Below are 22,117 nucleotides of genomic sequence, written 5' to 3' on the forward strand. Positions count from 1 at the left end.
TGTCCTTATAAATAATAATATTTATTAAATGCCTACTATGTCCTGAACAAAGTCCCTTCTCTCCCGGAGTTCTTATTCTAGGATTGAGAAACAAACTACACACACAAGTAAATTAATATGTAAAACAGTATATGGGACTTTCCTGGTGGTGCAGGGGTTAAGACTCCGAGCTCCTGGGGAGGGTGGGGGGGTGTCGAGGGAGGGAGGGAATACGGGGATATGTGTATAAAAACAGATGATTGAACTTGGTGTACCCCCCAAAAAATATAATAAATAAATAAATAAAATGGGGGAAAAAAAAAGACTCCGAGCTCCCAATGCAGGGGGCCCCAGTTCGATCCCTGATCAGGGAATTAGATCCCACGTGCATGCTGCAACTAAGAGTTCACATGCCACAACTAAGGAGCCTGTGAGCTGCAACTAAGGATCCTGACTGCTACAACTAAGACCTGGCACAACCAAATAAATAAAGTTTTTAAAAAATATGTAAGACAATATAATATATATGATAAACATGATGAGGCAAATAAAACAGAGGTAAAGGTGGGGCAATGCTCCTTTACAAAGGCAGGGAAGCCTCTTTGAGGAAGTAACATTTGGTTGTGGAGGTCAATGATGGGAAAGAGCCAGCCAGAGCATCCTGAGCAGAAAGCAAGCAAGTGCAAAGGCCCTGAGGCAGGAACTAACTTGGAGCACTGGAGGAAACAAAAGAAGGCCAGAGTGGCTGGAACACTAAGGGAGAGTGCAATAGGACCAGATCGTGCTGAGTCTCTCAAGACAAAGCTTGGTATTTGGGGTTTATTCTTATCCCAGTGAGAATTATTGAATGATTTTAAGAAGGGGAGTGGTATGATCTGCTTTACCTTGTTTTTTAGAGATCAGTCTGGCTGGGACTTCCTAGGTGGCGCAGTGGTTAAGAATCTGCCTCTCAATGCAGGGGACACGGGTTCGATCCCTGGTCCAGGAAGATCCCACATGCCACGGAGCAACTAAGCCCATGTGCCACTATTGAGCCTGCACTCTAGAGCCCATGAGCCACAACTATTGAGCCTGTGTACCACAGCTACTGAAGCCCAAGCGCCTAGAGCCCATGCTCTGCAACAAGAGAAGCCACCACAGTGAGGAGCCCGCACACCACAATGAAGAATAGCCCCTGCTCGCTGCAACTAGAGAAAGCCCTGTGCGGCACCAAAGACCCAATAAATAATAACTAAATAACTAGCCAATAACTAACTAACTAAATCAATCAATTTTATAAAGCATAAAAAAAATGATCACTCTGGCTGCTGTGTAGGAAAAGGACTGAAAGGGGCAAGAGAAGCTGCAGAAAAACTAGTAAGGAAACTGATAGAAATTTAGGAGAGACCAGTGTGGTGGGAGTGCGGGGGGGTGGCAAGAAGTAGCCCAACCCAGGAAACAGAAGCAGCACAGACATCTTGCTGATAGACGGGGAGGAGGAGTGAGAGAAAGAGAGGAATGAAGGATGACTCACTTCAACATGTTTACTTGTCCATCAGCTTCCTCTGTTATCACTATTTAAACTTTACTTTTTCAAACCTCCCATCCCCTTACTTTCAACAAGAACCGTCTCTCCCTGTTTTACAAACACATGAAAGCAAACAAAGAACCCAAGGCCATCAGGTGGGGAGCCACTCAGCTCTTCCCCTTCCATCCTAGGCTGCACACCCATCTAGCACTCAAGTCTCAAGAGTTGAAGGACACTCTCCCTGCTGGTGATGGACCTGAGATCTTGGCCCATGCCCCTCTGTCCTCAGCTCCTCTCCATGGACATCTCATCTGTATCCTTGGAATTTCTCTTCTTCTTACCGGCTCAGCCCACAAACATGCTCAACTCTCTCTCATACTGAGAACAAAAGAACAAAGCTGTCTGTGGACCATGTGTCCTTTCCTAGCCACAGCCCTGACACTTTCCAGTCTCCAGATGTCCCCAGTCAGCTCACTTCTGTCACCCCTCCACCCCACCATCCCGTTCATGCCCTCACATCTGCTTCAGCCTGGCTGTCTCCTCGCCTCCCCTGAAACCGTTCTCGCGACGTCAGTAGCGAAATTCAGCAGACGCCTTTTTAGTCTTTGTTTTCCGAAGCTTTACCTGCATTTGGCGTTCTGACTCTTTCCTTTCTGAAACACTAGTCCCCTAGCTTTCTGACGTTTCACTCACGTTCCCCTCCCTGCCCCTCACATGTTAATTCCCCAAGATTTCCATCAGCCCAATTTTCTCCTAATTCACAATGTCTGTGGCCCATCTCATCCCCTCCTATGTTTTTAACCACCGCTTATGCACTGATGACTTGTAATCCTGAGTCTTTCCAAAGTGTCAGAATCCCACACACACCCACTTGCTGGAAGCTTCCATCTGCGTGTTGCACGGGCACCTCGAATTCAGCGTCTCCATGGTTAGACTCCACATGTCCAGCCCCCGCCGTCCTCTTCTGTAGCCCCTCTCTGAAGACAGTGACCCAGGCCTTCCCTGGCTCCTTTCTCCCCTTACCACCTATATCCCCCGATTACCGAGTCCTGCCGAGTTTACCTAAACGCTCATGACCTTGTGCCTCCCTTCTCATCCTGTGGCCATCGCCCCTGGTCCAACCTCCATAGGTTATCTCCAAGATGATTATAATGTCCTCATAACCAGTCTCCCTGCCTCCAGCTTTGCCACCTTTCAGATTGAAATTTATGTTAAATGCGAACTGACTATGCAATTCCGTTGTCTCCCCCATGTAGAGGCAGGTCCCAGGCCCAAGAACCACAAGACCAGTCCAATCCTCGACCATTTCTCTAACCTCTTCTTTCCTCTTCCTAACTCTCTCGACAAGGGTGGCAAAGACCATAGGTTTAACTTAGAACTAAAGGGAACCTCTGTATTCCCATAGCACCCTCTTTAAAAAAACCAACCTTATTGAGGTGTAATTTACATATCATAAAATTCACCTGTTTTAAGTTTAAATTTACCAAATTTGCCGTCATCTCCATCATCTGGTTTTGGAACACTTCCATCACTCCAATACCAAAGCACCTTTTTCATACCTCTTTCTCATTGCTGATGAAATTGTATTGAAATTCTTTTGTGTGTCTTCCCATCAAATTGGACCACAGCTTCTTAGGCGCGGGAGCACAGTCTTACTTTGAACCAAATGCCTTGTCATTGATGAAAGCCAGCATTACTGTACTTGCCACCAACTCTGTTTATCAGACATAGGTCCGGCTGACTTTAATCCTCAACGTCAAATCCACCTTCACTGAGCATTTTCAAAACCACTCACCACAAGGTCTGCAAAAATAAATATGGTTGTCCTTGGTATGTTCTGAGGATTGTCGAATTAAGTATATAGCAACCCATAGAAACTGCTGTGACAGGACACCAATGAGTTATTGACTCTAACCCTAATCCCTGCTCTAAATCTTTGTTCCAGAAAAGATTTAAAGCAGGGATTTAGGCATCAATTGCATAGCTTTGGTGACCCCCTCATTACCTTGGTCCGTATACGACCTGTGTGTATTTAGATAGTTTACTAAGGTCGTCTTTGCACTGGGTGGATATTGGAACCCTAGGCCATCAATGAGCTCGGCTGGTTACTTGTGGAAATCCCATTTCATGAGCAGCCCAGCAATGTGCACAAGGGCTTCCCCACTTCGGGGTGTACAGATAGCGTAAGACCTAATAGCCAGATATGACTCCCAAATCACAGACCTTTGCCACATACGCCTTCCTGTGCTAGACTTGCCTTTAACCAACTGGCTCAAATTGAAGCCCTTAGAAACCTCCTGTATACACTATTCCTGCTACAGCCTAAAATACGCTACGGGTTGGCATGCACCAAATTAGCAGTGCCTTTACAGGTCTGTCTGCTAGTGGCAGGAGAGAAAGGTTAAACCCACCCTGAGCTATTTTGATGCTACTCCTTTTGGTGGTTGGGTGGGACCCTTTTGAAAAAAAATGGGAGGCGATAAACATCTATTTGGCATATTACACGCTATTTCAGAATCTGGTAACTAGTACATAATTATATGCCATCTCAGAATTTGGCTCTATTTCTTCAAGGGTGTTCATGCTGCATAGCTTTTTTTTTTCCCCTTCTTTTGGTCAAATGTGTTTATATAACTTGTGGCAAAACTTAGCCATTAATGTCCACTGAAAGCTAGAGAGAAAAATTACACTTGGCATTTCAGGATGATTTTTTAGACTCTATCAAGTGTGTTCAAGTGGGTTTTATTTCATGTCACTTATTCATTCTGATTCTTTCAAGTGCAGATCAAGTAACTAATATGACGATATAAATTTGTTCAAGGATGTGATGGGTGACCACACCAGGTGGCGCGGGTTTGGGGACCGTCCACTCAGGCAGTTGAGGAAACAGATAATTCAACTTTCCCTCCCGTAGGAGTCATGGGGAGGGACACGTGATGTGTGTGTTTCTCTACTCTTCACAGAACAGAAAAATAAACTCACTTGAGGGGAATATCAAGTCAAACTGTTTTTATACCTTTGATTTCTTAACCTCTTAAAACTAATGAACTTCAATCATGTCCCCAGTGATAATTAAAACCCCAAACTCTGAGTTTGGCATGTTGGATCATAAAAACAACAACAAAAAAGAAACAACTGAAGGCAAGTCCCACTTCTCAAAATGCTCCCGGAGTTCGAGTAACAACAACCTTGACAGAGGCCACTGCTGACGAAGATGTAGCGTTGCGTCACGGTTACAATGCTTTTTAGGCCAGAACCATGAGGCTGGGAAGTATCCCTGTGGTGCATGGCTTCTTAAGGTACCAGGAGCTGGGATGATAACTAGGAGAATGGGGCTGGTGATAAAGGGAACAAAAGAAACTTTGAGCATCCCTGTGGGTTCGGAAAGCTGTAATTCTGAAGAAAAAGCGGTTACAGAGGGACCCTGTATGACTGGAAGCAGGAGCTCTCTCAAGCTGGCTTCCCTGGGGGAATGGGCAGGCTTAGAAAACAGACCTCTAGCCCTGGGGCAGAAAAACAAGGATAAAACTTCAGGCCTGCAAGAAGTCTTTCTTCTTCCATGATCAAGATCAGAGTCACATTATTTAGCAAAGGCTGGCTTTAGAAAAAGGAGTAAATCAAGAAAGGGGATTGGAAACAACAGTTAAAGCCTGATGATGATGGTGATGATGGTGATGGTGATGGTCGTGATGATGAGTTTTATTGAACACTTTTATTGAACACTCACTGCGAGCTAATCACTCAGCTAAGCATCTTACAACAGCCCCTCATGCTCTCCCAGCAATCTTGCAGCACAGGGGCATCTCCCTCTCACAGATGAGGGAAGCAAGAATCTGTGGAGTTAGTCAGCTCGCCCAAGGTCACAATGCCAGAAAGTGGCAGAGCTGGGGTTTGTCGTGTTTACCCGTATTGAGTTACGGTGAGTCACAAAACCCACATCATCCCCCACAGGCATATATGCACGTTCTGTGTTCTGCCCCCACAGTGGTAGCTTCTGCACAGAAGTCAGAGGGATGGGCTTGGGGGGGCCGAGGGGATGCAGGGGGAGCAACACCAAAGGAGGAGTGGAGGAAGAAGCCCCAATTCTCCCCGGAAAGAAGAAATTAGAAGGTACCTGAAGCTTCCTGTTTTAAGACTCAGCCAGTTTTGTCACATGAATAGAAACTTATTTATAGCAACCTAGCTCCAGACACATGAAACTGAAAGGGAAATAAAGTTCCAGAGTAAGGGGAGCCCCTGGTAATGATGAATTACAAATCTGTTCCTCCTCCCCATCCTGAGGATTTCACATGCCTCTGGCCCCTGTCCCTTCAGGACCCTCCAAGCAGAAACAGCATCAGCATCAAAAACAACAAAAAATGATTCATATTTACAAATAACAAGAAAATTAGCCCCAGGGTGGGGTCGAGAGAATGTATAGCTAGATTCTTGCTGTGTCTAGGAATGGAGGTCCAGACTCGGCTCTGTCCCTACATCCCTTCTCAGTGAAGCTATGTTTCATTTACAAGATTGCTTGGCTGTTTCAAGATAAAAATTAGGAAGTACCCACTTTGCCGCTGGTTTCTTCTGCTCCATTATGAGAGGAGGGATAGGGAACCAGAGGCGAAAAAGTCTTTTTTTCAACGTTACAAACCATTCTATTACTCCTTTTGGTAAAGAAATATTTAAGTTGCATGCATTCTTGGAGAGAAGTTTCAAAAAACACTCAGCCCACAAGAATTCTGTTCAGCCCACAAAATCTGCCTTGGTCCTGCATGCAATCACTAACCCAGTCTCCTCCACTTTCAGCCCATCAGCGTTTTCTTCTCGCACCTTTAATATGAGTGGGTTAGGATAACAGAGACACCTGCGGCTCCAGGAACATTACTCCAGACCGGGGCTCCCCCCCCGCCCCGCCCCGCCCCGCTCCGCCACATACACAAGAGGAGCTCCAGTCTGAAGTCATCGTATAGGAAAAAAGAGGCCCATATTTACTTGAACTTCATTAAACTCTCCAGCTGACTCTCTTAAGTTTTACCTTGATTGATCCCATTATTTGATGTCTGCTTAACTTATTTATTATAGTTATTATTTAGTATTGGGGGTGGGGTTCGTGTTTAAATTATTTATTCAAACAAACACTGTCCAGGGTTTATTAAAATGGCTTGCTGTCTATACAGCATCATTTTTGAAAATAACAAACCCAAGGGGGAAAAGAACCCCACCATTTTGGAGTGCTCTCCCTTTCCAAGCAAGGCAGGGTGAAACAGCTCCTTTCTCTTGGGAATCCAGGATTCCACGTGCTGCAGGTACCACCTGGCCACTGTGGATGAGCCCCCAGGCCAGTGCTTCACCTGCCAACCGGTTGTGAAGCACAGTGTAACTGATTCTCTGTTCCCAAGTCCAAGTGGTAAATGTTTTGTTAATATCAGGGCATTTCTACTCTTAAACTTGTAGCAGAATATTGGCTTTCCCCTTGGCCATGAAATTCTGGCAAGTCCTTCTACCTCGAGGAAGGAAATGCATTTTCTAACAGAGGGGAAAAGATGCAGAAGGAATCTTTCCTTTCTCGACCCAGACAGGAAGAGGGAGACATCAGGCCTCGTTTAGAAAAAATATTGTCTGTCTTTACACTGCATTTCTTCATTATTGCAGTGGATAATTCGGCTCTGGCATGTCAAAGGTGAGTTCAGTCATTGGATCTATAGAAATTCTGCAAGAAGTTTTGCTATCTTGGAGTATTTAAAACATCAGCTGAAAGTGAATTAAGCCAGTCAAAGACACATATCATATGATATCACTGATAAGTGGAATCTAAAAAAAGATAAAGTGAAGTTATATGCAAAACAGAAATAGACCCACAGACATAGAAAAACTTATGGTTACCAAAGGGGAAAGAGGAGGGATAAATTAGGAGTTTGGGATTAAGATATACACACTACTACATATCTACTACACTATACACACTGCATACATATTTACCACATATAAAGTAGATAACCAGCAAGGACCTACTGTATCACACAGGGAACTCTACTCAATATTTTGTAATAAACTATATGGGAAAAGAATCTCAAAAGGAATAAGTATATACATACACATATATATGTATGTATAACTGAATTACTTTGCTGTACACCTGAAACTAACACATTGTAAATCAACTATATTTCAATTTAAAAAAGAGAGAATGAGAACAAAAAGAGAAATAAATACATTATTGGAATTGTTGGGTAAGTACGTGACAAAATGCCTCTTGGTATGTTTGTTGTTTGAATTTATTAAGGCAATGGCTAATATTTTTGACCTGGCATTGTGGGCGAAGGGAGGAGGGAGTGATGCCTGGGTGTCTTCACACCTGATAACAGGTATTGGGCGCCTTACAGATGGGCGCCTATATTACATGTTCCTTGCAATGGGAATTAAACATAAAGTTATCAAAGCTAGTTGCAGACCTAAGCCAAAGAAACATCATTTTTGTTGTGCAGGCTTGTCTGAGACGACAGGAATACAGAAGAGACCCAAATGAGAAGAAACGAGATCAATTTTGGGGGCAAGAGACAAATTTTGAGAGAACCTGGTTTTCAAGTGGGTCATCTTCCAAACAGGTACTTAGAACCCTGGGAGACATGCTTTTGCTGCAGGGTGTGTGGGTGGGGGTGTGGGTGTGGGTGTGGGTGGTGTAACTGACTTAGGAAAGGGCCAGCTCACAAAGCAGATGCTGAAGAGTCTTCAAGGGCAGGGTAGGGAGAGGCAGAGGCAGGAGCTCTCAGCCTGGGTACCACCCCCACCGCCCCTGCTCCTCCTCTGCTGTGTCACCTGACCTCTTCACCCTGGCTGGGCCTCACTCTTCAAGCCTATAGACAAAGGGTCCGATGGAGATGGTCTCCGAGATACCATCCAAATCAGAAATGCTGCAGTTCTTTGATTTTAAGAGTTGGAGGGACTTCCCTGGTGGCACAGCAGTTAAGACTCTGAGCTCCCAATGCAGGGGGCCCAGGTTCAATCCCTGGTCAGGGAATTGAACCCACATGCATGCCGCAACTAAGAGTTTGCATGCCACAGCTAAGGAGCCTGCCGGCCTCAACTAAGACCCAGTGCAACCAAATAAATAAATAAATTTAGGAAAAAAAATAGTTGGAAGCACTGGGATTTCTAAAGTGCAGTATCATAATGTATACCTATATCTATACCTACCTGATCTGTCTATATAAATATAGACAAATATATACATATTAGACATGTATATATATGTAGGCTTATAGTCCTACCGATTGCATTGCTTAGTATAGTTTTTATTTCAAATAGAGTAAAATGCAGTAATAATTGCATCATGTAATAACTAGAAATTGTTCAAATATTTTTGTCTGGATGACAATAAATAATAAGATCAATGTAATATAATAGCAATATGAAAATGATAAAAGCAGTAGTAGTAGTTACCATTACTTGGGTGATCACAATGTTCCAGTACCGTGCTCGGGTACTTTATACCTATTACCTTATTTAATTCTCATAAATCTCTATACATTTGCCTCATTTTACAGATGAGAAAACTGAGCCCTAGAAAAATTAAGAAACTTATATTTGCCCCATTTTACAGATGAGAAAACTGAGCCCTAGAAGAGTTAAGAAACTTGAGTTAAGATTTCACAGCCAGTATGTGGTGGAGCAGAGATTCCTTTTCAGGCAGTCTGAGGGTGCTCTGAACCGCTGAGCTATATGATCATATTTCATGTTTAAGATCTTGTCTGTGTAAGGGTTTTACTTATCCTATGTAAAGCACTGAATACCGCAAGCTGCATTCAACACTGGTTGTTAGCATGGTGAATTAATTTAAGATGAATAATATGCCTTTTATGAATTCTTATTTAATATTTGATGCCTGAAATATACTCTAGAGGATGGACTCTCTTTTCTATCAGTGGTATGGACCCCCGAGATAGATCCTGGATACCCGATATCAATCCAGTTCTTGTTGGGTTTTCTTCTTTAATCTAGGATGTTCACATGGTGGTTATTTAATGTTCAAAGGACACCTTAAAAACAACAGTGATTGATGTTTATGGATGTATCCCTGGGAGAGATCTATACTCCCTATTAAAGAACATAAAATCCACCTAGAGCCTGAAGGTGAAAGAGACTATCTCACACTACCGGCAGTGCTGAGAAGAACATGTTGCCTGCATCTTTTCCTGTTAGCCAAGGACTAAATATAATGCCTGCTGCTGATTAAACTTAGGGAGTGAGATTAATCCAAAACTTAAATCTAGTTTGCCTAGAACAACACATTTTTAGCATTAAGATACATTCTCACAGTTTTGCACTTGGAAACAAAAATCAAGGACAGATGAAAAAAAAAGTAACTTCAGTCAAACGGTAGCATGTAGTAATCTTCCTAGATTGGAATTACTAAACAAATGGGCAGCTGGGTTCTTCTATTTTCATGCAAAGACTCACACGCAGAGTCTCCGCCATTCTGCACGGCAATGCTCATGCATTTGGGGTATTCTAGAACTTGAAGTTTCATGCTCCTCTCCACAAACCGTGTTTGGGGGACAAACTGGTGACAGATTCCTGTAGTTCCCTTCTTCGTGCTATAAAAATTATTCATTAAGGCATCATTGCACAACACTCAGACCACATCTAAAAAAGGACATGGCTGTACATATAAAAGTGATTATGAAATAAAGACAAAAATATGTGGTAAAATGCATAAAACTGGAAATTTCTGAAGCACACAGACAGGATTTTTCATGCTTCCTTTATGTCACTGAACCTCAATAGGTCAGAGAACTCGAAACAACATTACTTGTTGCTCTCAATTTTTTCCAAATGATTTGATCCCAAGGGTTTGGGTATTGATTGTACAAGTGCCTTCCAAGTTGCACCTTTCTATCAAGAAGGGTGACAAAATCCGAATTTTCCACCTCTGTCTTGCTCCCCGTATTACAGATATTCTTTGGGGGATACTGGAGGATTTGCCTCTGGATACAAAAGTGCAGGAAGGGCAGGGTGGGGGGAAATGTCATGGAATGCATCCTTCCCAACAGCCATCTGGCTTGTGTGCTTATAATGTCAGTCCCTCCTCACGCAATCCTTCGACTTTCGCCTGGTACAAGTGAAGCCAGAGAACCCTTATGAGACTCAAACCAGAGCCCAGAAATCTTAACCTCCCAGGATCATGGGTTGGTTTGAAGAATTCCCCTCCCAGGTTTGAAAGCTCACCCAAATTTCTGTGCAAATCTGGTTGTTCTTAAACCTTCATAATGCGGGCTTGCCCTGCTATATATCAAATTCTGAGGGAATACGGAACTTGTCAAACCTCTTTCTACAGGGTCGCCAAGGCCAGGGAGATCCTAGAGCTAGTTTCCCAGGATAAGAATGCTGGCATCTCCCAAAGGAGAACCTAGGCCAGACAGATGCAATTTCCAGAGCTTAGTGTATGGAATGTCACATCAGGCGCTAGGGTTGCAAAAGATCCTCAGACAATCAGAAAGAGGCAGGAGAAAGATACAGTCCAATGAGACGATGTAAACCCTACCCAAGCCCTCCTACCTAGGGGAACATTACCCTGAGTAATTTCCTTCTAGAAATTGCTGCGAACTCAAAGGAACATTTTACCCCTGATTTGAGGAGGCAAGTTCGTTCCCTGATTGAATGGGTTGTGTGAGAGTGGACTGCCTAATCCAAGAAAATTTTTCCACTGTACAATCACACTGTGAAGCATGCCACCACCAAATTTTGACATTTGTATTGCAATTTCCATCACTTGTTCATTCTCTAACCCAGTCTCAGACCATCACAATGCTGATGGGCCTGGAAAAAGGGAGGCATTTACCATCAAGTAATAGATCCAGTATCAAGATATCATTTCCGAGCACCTGCCTAGGGGTGGGCAGATCCCCAAATGCACAGTTAACATGGCAGCCCCTCCCTTATGGCCCAAACTCCTTGCTCTGACCCGTGGCTTTAACTGCTGGTTATTCAGAGGTTGTGTTCCATCTAAACCCAAGATACATGGGCTTCCTAGGTGGCGCAGTGGTTAAGAATCCGCCTGCCAATGCAGAGGTCATGGGTTCGATCCCAGCTCCAGGAAGATCCCACATGCCGCGGAGCAACTAAGCCCGTGTGCCAAAAAAAAAAAAAATAAATAAATAAATAAATAAATAAATAAACCCAAGATACAGCCATCTCTGCCATGCCTGTGCTGAGGTGTTCTCTAAAGCAGCACCTCCTAGAAAAGGGAACCCGCCTACATTGTTGGTGGGAGTGTAGGTTGGTACAGCCACTATGGAAAACAGTATGGAGGGTCCTCAGGAAACTAAAAGTAGAGTAACCACATGATCCAGCAATCCCACTCCTGGGCATACATCCAGACAAAACTATAATTCAAAGAGATACATGTACCCCTATGTTCATAGCAGCACTATTCACAATAGCCAAGACATGGAAACAACCTAAATGTCCATTGACAGATGAATGGATGAAGGAGATGTGGTACGTATATACACTGGAATACTACTCAGCCATAAAAAAAGAATGAAATAATGCCATTTGCAGCAACATGGATGCAACTAGAGACTATCATACTTAGTGAAGTAAGTCAGAAAGAAAAAGACAAATATCATTTGATATCACTTATATGTAGAATCTAAAATATGACAAAAATGAACTTAATGAAACAGAAACAGACTCACAGACATAGAGAACAGGCTTGTGGTTGCCAAGGGGAAGGGGCTGGAGGGAGGGATGGAGTGGGAGGTTGGGGTTAGCAGATGTAAGCTATTATAAATAGAATGGATATACACACTGCTGTATTTAAAATGGATACCCAACAAAGACCTACTGTATAACATAGGACCTACTGTATAATACAGGGACCTACTGTATAACCTGCTGCTTAATATTATGTAACAACCTAAATGGGAAAAGAATTTGAAAAAGAATAGATACAAGTATATGTATAACTGAATCACTTGCTGTACACCTGAAACTATCGCAACATTGTTAATCAACTATACTCCAGTATAAAATAAAGTTAAAAAAAAAGTCATTAGTAAAAACACACACACAACCCCCCTCCCCACCCCCACACACACTAAAATGGATAAAAAACAAGGTCTTACTATTGCACAGGGAACTACATTCAACATCCTATAATAAACCGTAATGGAAAAGAATATTAAAAAATATATATATATAAAATGAATCACTTTGCTGTACAGCAGAAATTAACACATGGTAAATCAACTATGCTTCAATGTTGAAAAGTTACAAAAAAAAATAACATAGAACCTCCTAAATACATTTAAGTTAGTGGTATGACACAGTACAAAGAACACATCACTGAGGGCCAGCTCTGTCCCTCATTACAGCGTGAATTCAGACAAAGCGCTTTACTTTTAAGTACTTCAATTTCCCATCAAGGAGATCCTTATTATCATGCTATTATCTCATAGGATCACTGAGAGAATGAGTGAGACTCTCGAGTGCCATGCTAACATTAGATTCATTGTAAATTGCCTTGGTGTCCAGCTATTCTTGCAAATGGTGCTCCAACACTTATCAATGGAGGAGCAGCTCCTGAGGCTTCAACAGTACCTTCTTTCCCCTCAGCCCAGTCCCAGGCCACATTTCTAAAAGCCTACGTAATGTAGCAACTTAACTTTAGACCCTTTTCAAAGTTACCTACAAACCTTGTGAGCTGTTTCATCAAATGAGAATTTAACAGGGAAATAAACAGCAGCTCTGCAGAACAAAACTAGACCTTGCATGGATGTAGTAGATTAAAAAGCAAAGCAGTTTCTCAGTATGAACAGGAAACAGTGTCCCAGGGACACTGCTGGCCCAGAGGAGCCTGCAGTGATGACAGGGGCACCAGAATATTTTACTTTCTTAAGACTTCAGAGGGGACTTCCCTGGCGGTCCAATGGTTAAGAATCCACCTCTCAATGCAGGGGATGCAGGTTCGATCCCTGGTTGGGAAACTAAGATCCCACATGCTGCAGGGCAACTAAGCCTACGTGCTATGCTAGTGAGCCGGAGCACCACACCTAGAGAGAAGCCCACATGCCACAACTTAAGATACTGCATGCCACAACTAAGACCTGATGCAACCAAAAATAAGATAAAATAATTAAATATTTTTAAAACTAGAAAAGTAAAGTCAGTGCATTAAAAAAAAAACTTCACAGGGAAGAGTGAGGAGCCTCGATTTTCCCCGTAGAAAATGATAAAACTGATTAGCCCAGGACTTGGGGGACAGCAACCTTCAATGCAGAAAGTCATCATGGGCCCTTCTTCTCTTCCACGATCCTGCATCCTTGCTGGATGGGCCACTTTCAAAAGCACAAATCTCAAGAACTGAGGACACGTTGTCACTGTATCTGGCAAAGAAGGTGGGGACCAGCCCTCAGTTTTTTGAGAGCACCGTTTGCTCTGCTAATAGGAACGGGACTGTCGTCCTTTCACTGTCAGCAACCGAGCAGCTAAATGTTTAGACTCCAGGTCATGAGGATCCAACGTTTTACACTGGAAGGAGATGGTTAACCTGACACCCGTGGGAGCTGCCTCTGCCGCAGACCTGGCTCAGTGGGATGTTTACATCCATGAGATCACCCGAATCTCCCAGAAAGCAAGGTAAGCTTGAGTGTGAAGGCAGTTACCCGACATGGACATTTTAACTATTCTGTTGATCAGCATTCACACAAGCTGTGAAGGCTGAAATGAGAAATGAAGCTTCTTCAAGTCACCTGCAGTGGCTTAAAAAGCCCAGACGTGCATGCACGCACGAAGGCAGCCAAGTCCTAAAACCGTGCTGTCCAACACAGCGGCCACGAGCCATGTGGGACTACTCAAGTTAATTAAAATAACATTTTAAATGCAGTTCCAGGCTCAGGGGCCACATGTGGTCCACGGTTGCCGTATAGGACATTTCCATCATTGCGGAAAATTCAGCGGGACAGCTCTGCTCCAATCCAAAAGATAAAACAAGACAAGATCCCATGGGCCAGGAAGGGGTCTTGTTTCCCAGAAACCGGCCCCGTGTAATCCGTGCTACACTGCTTTGCCAACCGCGGCTCCTTGCAAACGCGTGCTCTCCGATGCTGAGTCAGCTGTCTGCAAAGGCTGGCTTACTTTGCATCTGGTGCTTTCCTCCCACCTGGGTATGTTTGCACGCCTCCTTTCATTACCTGTCTCTTCAGCCTCTCCTGCCTGTGAACCCTTCAGCTTCTCCTCTTTCAAACAGCTCTTGGGGAGTTGTTTGTTCTCCCATTAATCTGTCAGTGTCAGCCTACCAACACCCTCGATGGTGTCACGGAAGCAGCCAGCTTAGCACATGGCATATGCGCTCCGTGACTCACACTTTTAATTTTTTCTAACGTCTCCCTGTCCGTTGTCAGACTCCCCGTGGGCCGGGCCTCCCATCGTTCTGGCCCTGGGCCTGTGTGAGGATGAGGCAGGTCACACACACACACACAGTGGCTCTGGCTGCCGGGGGGGGGGGGGGGCCACCCCGGGAGGCTGTGAGTCATCCCTGACACCTGGCCAGGTGTGGTCACCACCGCACCCTCGACTCCAGTGAAGATTCCTCGCCCTCAAGGTGCACCTGAGTCACAACGCAGCTCCGCACCTGGCATCTCAAGCCCAACACGGACGTCAGGGAGAGGGAACGTGCAGCCCACCGTCTGTCGGGGGCTCATCTCTGGGAATTTCCTTTGGAGCTTGTTTTCCATCTTGGCTGTTGGTCTTGGCATGTCCCGCAAGCCCCTCAGGCTGAACACATCGTCTTCTACCCTCGAATTGCTTCCTCTTCCTGAACTTATTTCTGTCCAGGCCAGGATTCTGGAGATCATCTGAAACTCCTGCTCCTGCCCTTTCTCACACTCTACAGCTGTGAGACGCCAGCACTGGACCGTCTTACATCCTCTCTCTTGGATCTGTCCACCAGCACCTCCCTTTGCAGGGCCCTGTCTCTCTCTCTCTCTCTCTCTTTTTTTTTGCCTGGATTATTGTAGGAGCCATTTTCCTGGTCGTTTTGCCTTCACCTCACCCCTTCCAGCCAGTCTTCCAGGCAGCAATGAGTGATCCCTCTAGAAGCAAATTGGATTGCGTCGCTCCTCTATAAAAACTTCTTTAGTGGTTCCCTGTTGTCTTTGGGATCAAGTTCAAACATCTTAGCAAAGTGTTTGGCCTTGATGGCCTGCATGGCCCTTGATGGCCTGACCCTCCACTCTGAGGGCACTTCCTCTGGGAAGCGTTTCCAGAGCTGCTCCTGGGGGTCAGGTGGCTTTGTTCTTGTCCCTCCTCGGTATCCCCAGCACACCATCTGGGCTCAAGCCCACCTTAGGATACATCTTCCTGCCTGCCTCCTCCTGAGGCTGGGAGCTGCTCAGGAGCAGGCACTGTTTGTTGCTCCGTGTCCAGTGCCTACTGCCTACGAGGAGCTCCACGAATGTCTGATGACGGACAGTCACAATCATGTTTCAGGAACGTGCACATGTTGAAGTCGTAGTGATGTAGCCACAACTGTTAGAGCAGGACTCCTCCCCTGAGTGAGAGAAGAAAGCGGGTACTGTTACCAGGAGTGCTGAACACTCCCTGGCCTGGCTTGAAATCATCGAGAGGAGAGTGGTTTGGTGAGACCACCAACGTGCAGTGGCCAGTTTGGGCCTGAAGACTGAAACTGCAGTCAACCATTTGGAAACCTCCTCATTGGTTGGCGACCAGAGTGCCTGGCTAAAGAGAGTGTTCTTTTCCTGGCCTACCACTCTGCAAAGGGACAGAGCTTTAAAGCTCCAGGTAAGATCCTTTTGTCACAGGTGGGCAAGGACACAAAGACATAAGCAGCTCTCCATGGACAGAGGAAATTCAGAACAGCCTGACGTTGACCCAGGACTCACACGTACTTCATAAGAGGCCATCTTGGTGTGGTTGAACGTTCCACCAGATAACTCACCAGAACTGGAGGTTTCCTTTGTGATCAGACTGTAGAATAATTGGAAGACCTGGGGTCAGGCCCCTCTGTGGGCAAACCAGGGTCCCGGGGGCCTTTTGCAGCAATAAAGGGCACAAACGAATGCTAACTGCATCTGGGCAAAGCCAGCAGCGCTTCAATTCTCCTTCGTTTCTGTGCTTTGCCTGAGTTCCACTAGGTAATTTAAAAATAGGGCATGGCAGGAAAATGGGGCAACTGTCAGTTTAAACTGCAGCTGCTTCCAGAACGTCATCCTGCCTTTTCAACAGATAAGCAGGACAGCCTAGGGTCAATCCTTCCACGGGGTGATTCTGCCACGTGGCCGGGTGAGACAAACACCAATTGTTATCCCAGTTCAGTGAAATCACCGGTGCTGAGCATGGGTGACCTCTGACCCCAAGAGTTCCCTGTGTTAATTGGACTCAGCAGCTCAGAAATTGCATGAGCAAAGACTATAATAAAGTGACTTTTTTCACATTTTATGTAGCGCTGTGTATTTCAGTTTACGACATCTTATTAAAATCCCCTACTTAAAAAAAGTGTTCTAATTCCTTTTTAAAACCCAAAAGCTAATGAAGAGGAAACTGAGTCGAAGCGAGAGAGTCGCACAGACATATATATACTACCAACTGTAAAATAGATAGTCCGTGGGAAGTTGTTGTATAACAAAGGGAGTCCAACTGGAGGATGGAAGATGCCTTAGAGGACTGGGGCGGGGAGGGTGGGGGGGACGCGAGGGGGAGGAGTCAAGGAAGGGAGGGGATACGGGGATATGCGTATAAAAACAGATGATTGAACTTGGTGTACCCCCAAAAAAATAATTTAAAAAAATTAAATTAAATTAAAAAATAAAAAAAACCCAAAAGCTAAAAAACAAAACAAAAACACAAACCCAAAAGCTTGTTCAAAACCTAATAAAATTCAGATATCAAAATTCAAAATTTTTTCAGTTGCAAGACATGATTTAGGGGCACACCTGCAGTAAATGTCATAGGTTAAACATAACCTATAAATACAGTATTTCATTCTAAACCCTTCTTCTGTTGATAACAATTGCTTGATTTGTTAAGAAGCTGTGAATCACCGGTGTCCAGGACCCTGTTCTGGGTGGTATGGGGATACGGTGATGAGTATACCGTGCCCCTGCCCCACCCGCCTCGGGTAGTTCACCGTGCTGATGAAATGAGACGTCACACAAATGCCTGCCCGTCAAGACAGTATCTGATGAATGTGATGAGAAGGCAAGGGAAACCTGGGAAAGCTTCGTGGAGATGCAGATTTTCAGTTGGATCTTAAGATACAGGCAGGTATTGGGGAGCTGGAAGTGAGGGTGGGGAGCCAAGGAAGGGCAGACATTACAGGTGGAAGGAACAGCTTAAGTCGAGGGGAGACAGGCACATGTGCGAACAGATGAGCTGTCCATTCTCCCCGCAGCACAGCAAACGTGCATCAGAGGTCCTCTGGAGGGTTGCGGGGGCACTGTTCATATGCCTCCCACATCCCTGCCTCAGGATCAGGAGGGAACCCTTCTTGCTCCCTGATGCTGCTCTCAGACCACTGCTCCCCATGCTCTGTTGGAAACACCATCCATTGAGGCTTGTGCTGTTTTATTCCACCATCCCCTTCCACCATCATCCCTGTTGTCCCCTAGCCACTCTCCCTTATTCAGTGAAGACCAGCCATGGCTCCATCTCTATCCACCCCATCTCCTCATTTCCGGCCACAATCCTAAATGACTTCAGCATCCACCTGGATGATCCAGCCACATCCTGGCTTCTCAGTTCCCAGAGCGTCTTAAGGGTCCCCCTCCATTCCACTCCACCACCCTCCCCAACGGCACATCCTAGACAGCATCATCAACTGAAAGGTCTCCATCTCCAAAATTACTGATCACCACCAGCCTTCCAGCTCTTCTGCTCAACCACTTCTACTATGACATTTCTTCCCCTTGGGAACCTCTGGTCCATTGGTTCCTCACCCTTTGTCCTCTCATTGCCCCCTCTGTGCCAACTTTCCCTTCCCAAGCAGCCTATGTTCTATGTTTGATCCTCTTAACACTTCCCTTGCCCTTTATTTTGTTCCCACACCTCTCCGGCAAAATCCTGCCCATCCACGGTCTCTGGGCCTGCACCCAGGCCACTGGCAACTGCTGGAAAAAAGTCACCCAACTTTGAAAAATGGTGTCCCCGGAAGGTCACAGCCACCAACCTCCTGGTACTCTTCAATGCTGCCCAGTTTCCCTGGTCAACTGCCTCTTCCACTTCAAGCCTTCTTCCCTTTCCCCAGTCTTCAGTCCCTCCTCTCTTTCACCCCACACCATCGCGGTCCTCAGATGGAAGCTTCCTCAGCTGGCTGCTGCCCAAAACACATGCCCCCTTCCTTCTGCACCACCCTCCCCTCCTTGCCACCCAGTTACCAACCTCCCCACCTCTGCTCAGGACCCCACCTCCTAGCTCTCTCCTCAGGACCCTCACTCCATCCATCGTCCCTTCCGTTCCCACATCTCCAACTCAGTACCAGAGCCTTCCCATCGGTATTTAATCGTGATCCAAGGTCTCCTATCAAAACATTTTAAGAAAACAACAGAACAGACCTTCCTTGAGCCCACATCCCCTCCACTTATTTCTCCTCCCTCACAGCCAAAGTTCTCAGAAGAATCGCCTGCGCTGACTGGTGCCGATTCCCCACCTCCTACTCACAACACGACCCACTCCAATCTGGCTGCCACGCACGTCATTCCACAGAAATGGCTCTTCATCAGATGCCTTCCACGTCTGTGATGCGGAAGATCTCTTGCAGTCCTCACTGTGCTTGGCCTCTTGGCAGCTTTGTCTTGCCTGGACACTCCACCCTCCTTGAGACACTGCATCCCGGAGCTTCTGAAAAGCCACATTCTCCCGGTTCTCTCCTGGCTTCTCCTCCTCCTCCTCCGTCCCGGTGCTGAGTCCTGCAGTTCCTCCAGGCTCGCTTCTCTTCTCACTCTACACCTGGGGGTTTATCCTGGCTTTGTATCACAGGCCTCTTAGACAATAATGGTGACCTCTCTGGAGCCTCTTCTCACATATTTTCAAATGCATAAAATAAGATGCACAGGATTTCAAAGGAAACCACTTTTATTGAAATAATCATCAAGATATTTTTAGAAATCTGTGGCTCAGTAGTGTATGTGCTTCTTTATTAACACATTAAACAACAAGTGATGGGCGTAAAGGGTATTTTGAGACATCTGCAACAAATTGAACGAAATGTGAAAATACCTGTGATTTCGATTGGTGACAAATCACAGGTACTGCTAATAGTACTGTGGTTCGTTGCCTGTATTCATAAATGAAATGAAAGATATGCTTAGATTTCAGTACAAGGTTAGTGGAAATAAAGATGTATTTTTTCCCCATCTATATTCACGTGCCACCCCTGAGAAGCCCTGCTCTATTCGCCTCGGGTTATTTGCCCAAGATGTTACCTGGCAATGACTCCCAAATCTGCATTTCCAACCCAAACTTCACTTGCGATCTCCAGTTCTAAATATCCAATTGTTTACTCAATAATTTCTACTTGGATGTCTCACACTCAACGGGCCCAGTGCTAACGTTCCCAGCCTGGCCCTTTCGTTCTTCCTTTTGTGCAGTATCATCCGAATCTGACCCTTTCCTCCTTACCCTCTCATTCATCACCAAGTCCTAGCCATTTTGCTTATCACTTTAATCTGCCTGTGTGTTCGTCTCTGCTATCACCCAGTGAAGTTACTGCAGAGGTCTCCTAACAAGTCCTCACAACTCCTGCTCCTGCCCCCAAATCCCACTTCCCATAGCACAGGTGATGGCACCAGTGGAACTCAGATCACTCTACTGGCCACGTAAACCCCTTCCATGGCTTTCAGGATGGGGACCAGAACCCATCGTGTAGCCAGCAAGGTCCTTTGGGATCTGGCCCTGCTCACCACACTGGCTTTGGGTCCTCTTATGAGCCAGGCCACCTCCTGCTAGGAGGCTTCACACACACCTTCTTGAAGCACTCAGCCTGCCTTCCCACCAAGCTTCAGATCTTAGCTCAGGTCACTTCCCCGGGGAGGTTTTCCCCAACTGCCTCCTCCCCCAACTAGAGTCAGGCTCCCCCCCTTTTTTTAAATTTATGATTTGTAATTCTACATTTAATAATTATTTGGTTACATGATCTCCCTCCCCCCAAGACTGTCAGCTCTGTAAGAGCAGAGTCATTGGCTGCTTTTTGTTTTTTGTTTTTTATTTTTTAGTTACTTGTTTATTTATTTGGCTGCGTTGGGTTTTAGTTGCGGCATGTGGGCTCCAGAGCGCGCAGGCTTAGTTGCCCCGCGGCATGCGGGATCTTAGTTCCCTGACCAGGGATCAAACCCGTGTCCCCTGCAGTGGAGGGCGGATTCTTAATCACCAGACCAGCAGGGAAGTCCCCAGAGTCTTTGTTCCCATATTTCCGACATAGGTAGCTACGCTGCCTTTTCTAAGGGCGGGGTGGGGGGGGGGGGGCGGTCCCTGTTAATATAACTTTACCCTCATCCTAAAGAACCAAGTGTAAGATAAGACATATCTTGTAAAATTTACCTTACATTGACCTTCCTGTATTGATCATTGATCCCTCATTGTTACCAGATGATATCATGAAGGAAATGATTTTTTAATTTAATGAAATAAATGTTTATTATGAACCATACAAAAGAAAACTAGCAGCATTCCCCAAAAGTACCTAGTTTATCCCAGCAGCCTTACAACATCTGTATTCCTACACCTATAGTTCTGCTCCATTTCCCCCCAATATTTTACTCTGAGAGCTTCACAACATGTAGAAACGTTGACAGAATTGTACAGTGAAGGGCTTCCCTGGTGGCACAGTGGTTGAGAATCCACCTGCCAATGCAGGGGACACGGATTTGAGCCCTGGTCCAGGAAGATCCCACGTGCCAGGGAGCAACTAAGCCCAGATGCCACAACTACCGAGCCCACATGCCACAATTACTGAAGCCCGCACACCTAGAGCCAGTGCTCCGCAAAAAGAAGCCCTTGCCCTGCAATGAAGAGTAGCCCCCACTCTCTGCAACTAGAGAAAGCCCGAGCTCAGCAACAAAGACACAACGCAGCCAATATAAATTAATTTATTAACTAATTAATTTAAAAATTGTACAGTGACCATCCATATCCCCACTACCTATGTTCTACAATTGTTGACATTTTGCTGTACTTGCTTTAGCACATGTCTAGTCATTGATCCATCTTGTGTTTTGCTGCATTTCAAAGCAAGCTGCAGACATCAGTACTCTGCCCCTCACCCCAAACAATTTCAGTATATACCTCATTAGCTAGAGTTGAAGTTTTTTTTTTTTTTTTTGGCTGCTTTGGGTCTTCGTTGCTGCTCATGGACTTTCTCTGTGGATAGTGGGGGCTACTCTTCGCTGTGATGCAGGGGCTTCTCAGTGAGGTGGCTTCTCTTGTTGCGGAGCACAGACTCTAGGCATGAGGGCTTTCAGTAGTTGCAGCATGTGGGCTCAGTAGTTGTAGTGCACAGGCTTAGTTTTTTCGTGGCATGTGGGATCTTCCTGGACCAGAGATCGAACCCATGTCCCCTGTATTGGCAGGCAGATTCTTAACCACTGTGCTACCAGGGAAGTCCTAGAGCTGAATATTTTTCTACGGTTTTTGTGG

General features: G+C 45.4%; 1 protein-coding gene across 1 annotated transcript in view; it reads left to right on the forward strand.

The window, feature by feature from the left end:
- MARCHF10 (membrane associated ring-CH-type finger 10) overlaps nt 1-22,117 on the forward strand; it is a 96,170-nt gene that overhangs the window by 18,912 nt on the left and 55,141 nt on the right. The window contains exon 4 of the mRNA XM_057713851.1: nt 7,954-8,073. Within this exon, the coding sequence (XP_057569834.1) occupies nt 7,954-8,073 (120 nt within the window). The remainder of the gene's footprint in view (nt 1-7,953; nt 8,074-22,117) is intronic.

This window comes from Hippopotamus amphibius, chromosome 17 (assembly GCF_030028045.1).
Source record: "Hippopotamus amphibius kiboko isolate mHipAmp2 chromosome 17, mHipAmp2.hap2, whole genome shotgun sequence".
Taxonomy (NCBI): Eukaryota; Metazoa; Chordata; class Mammalia; order Artiodactyla; family Hippopotamidae; genus Hippopotamus; species Hippopotamus amphibius.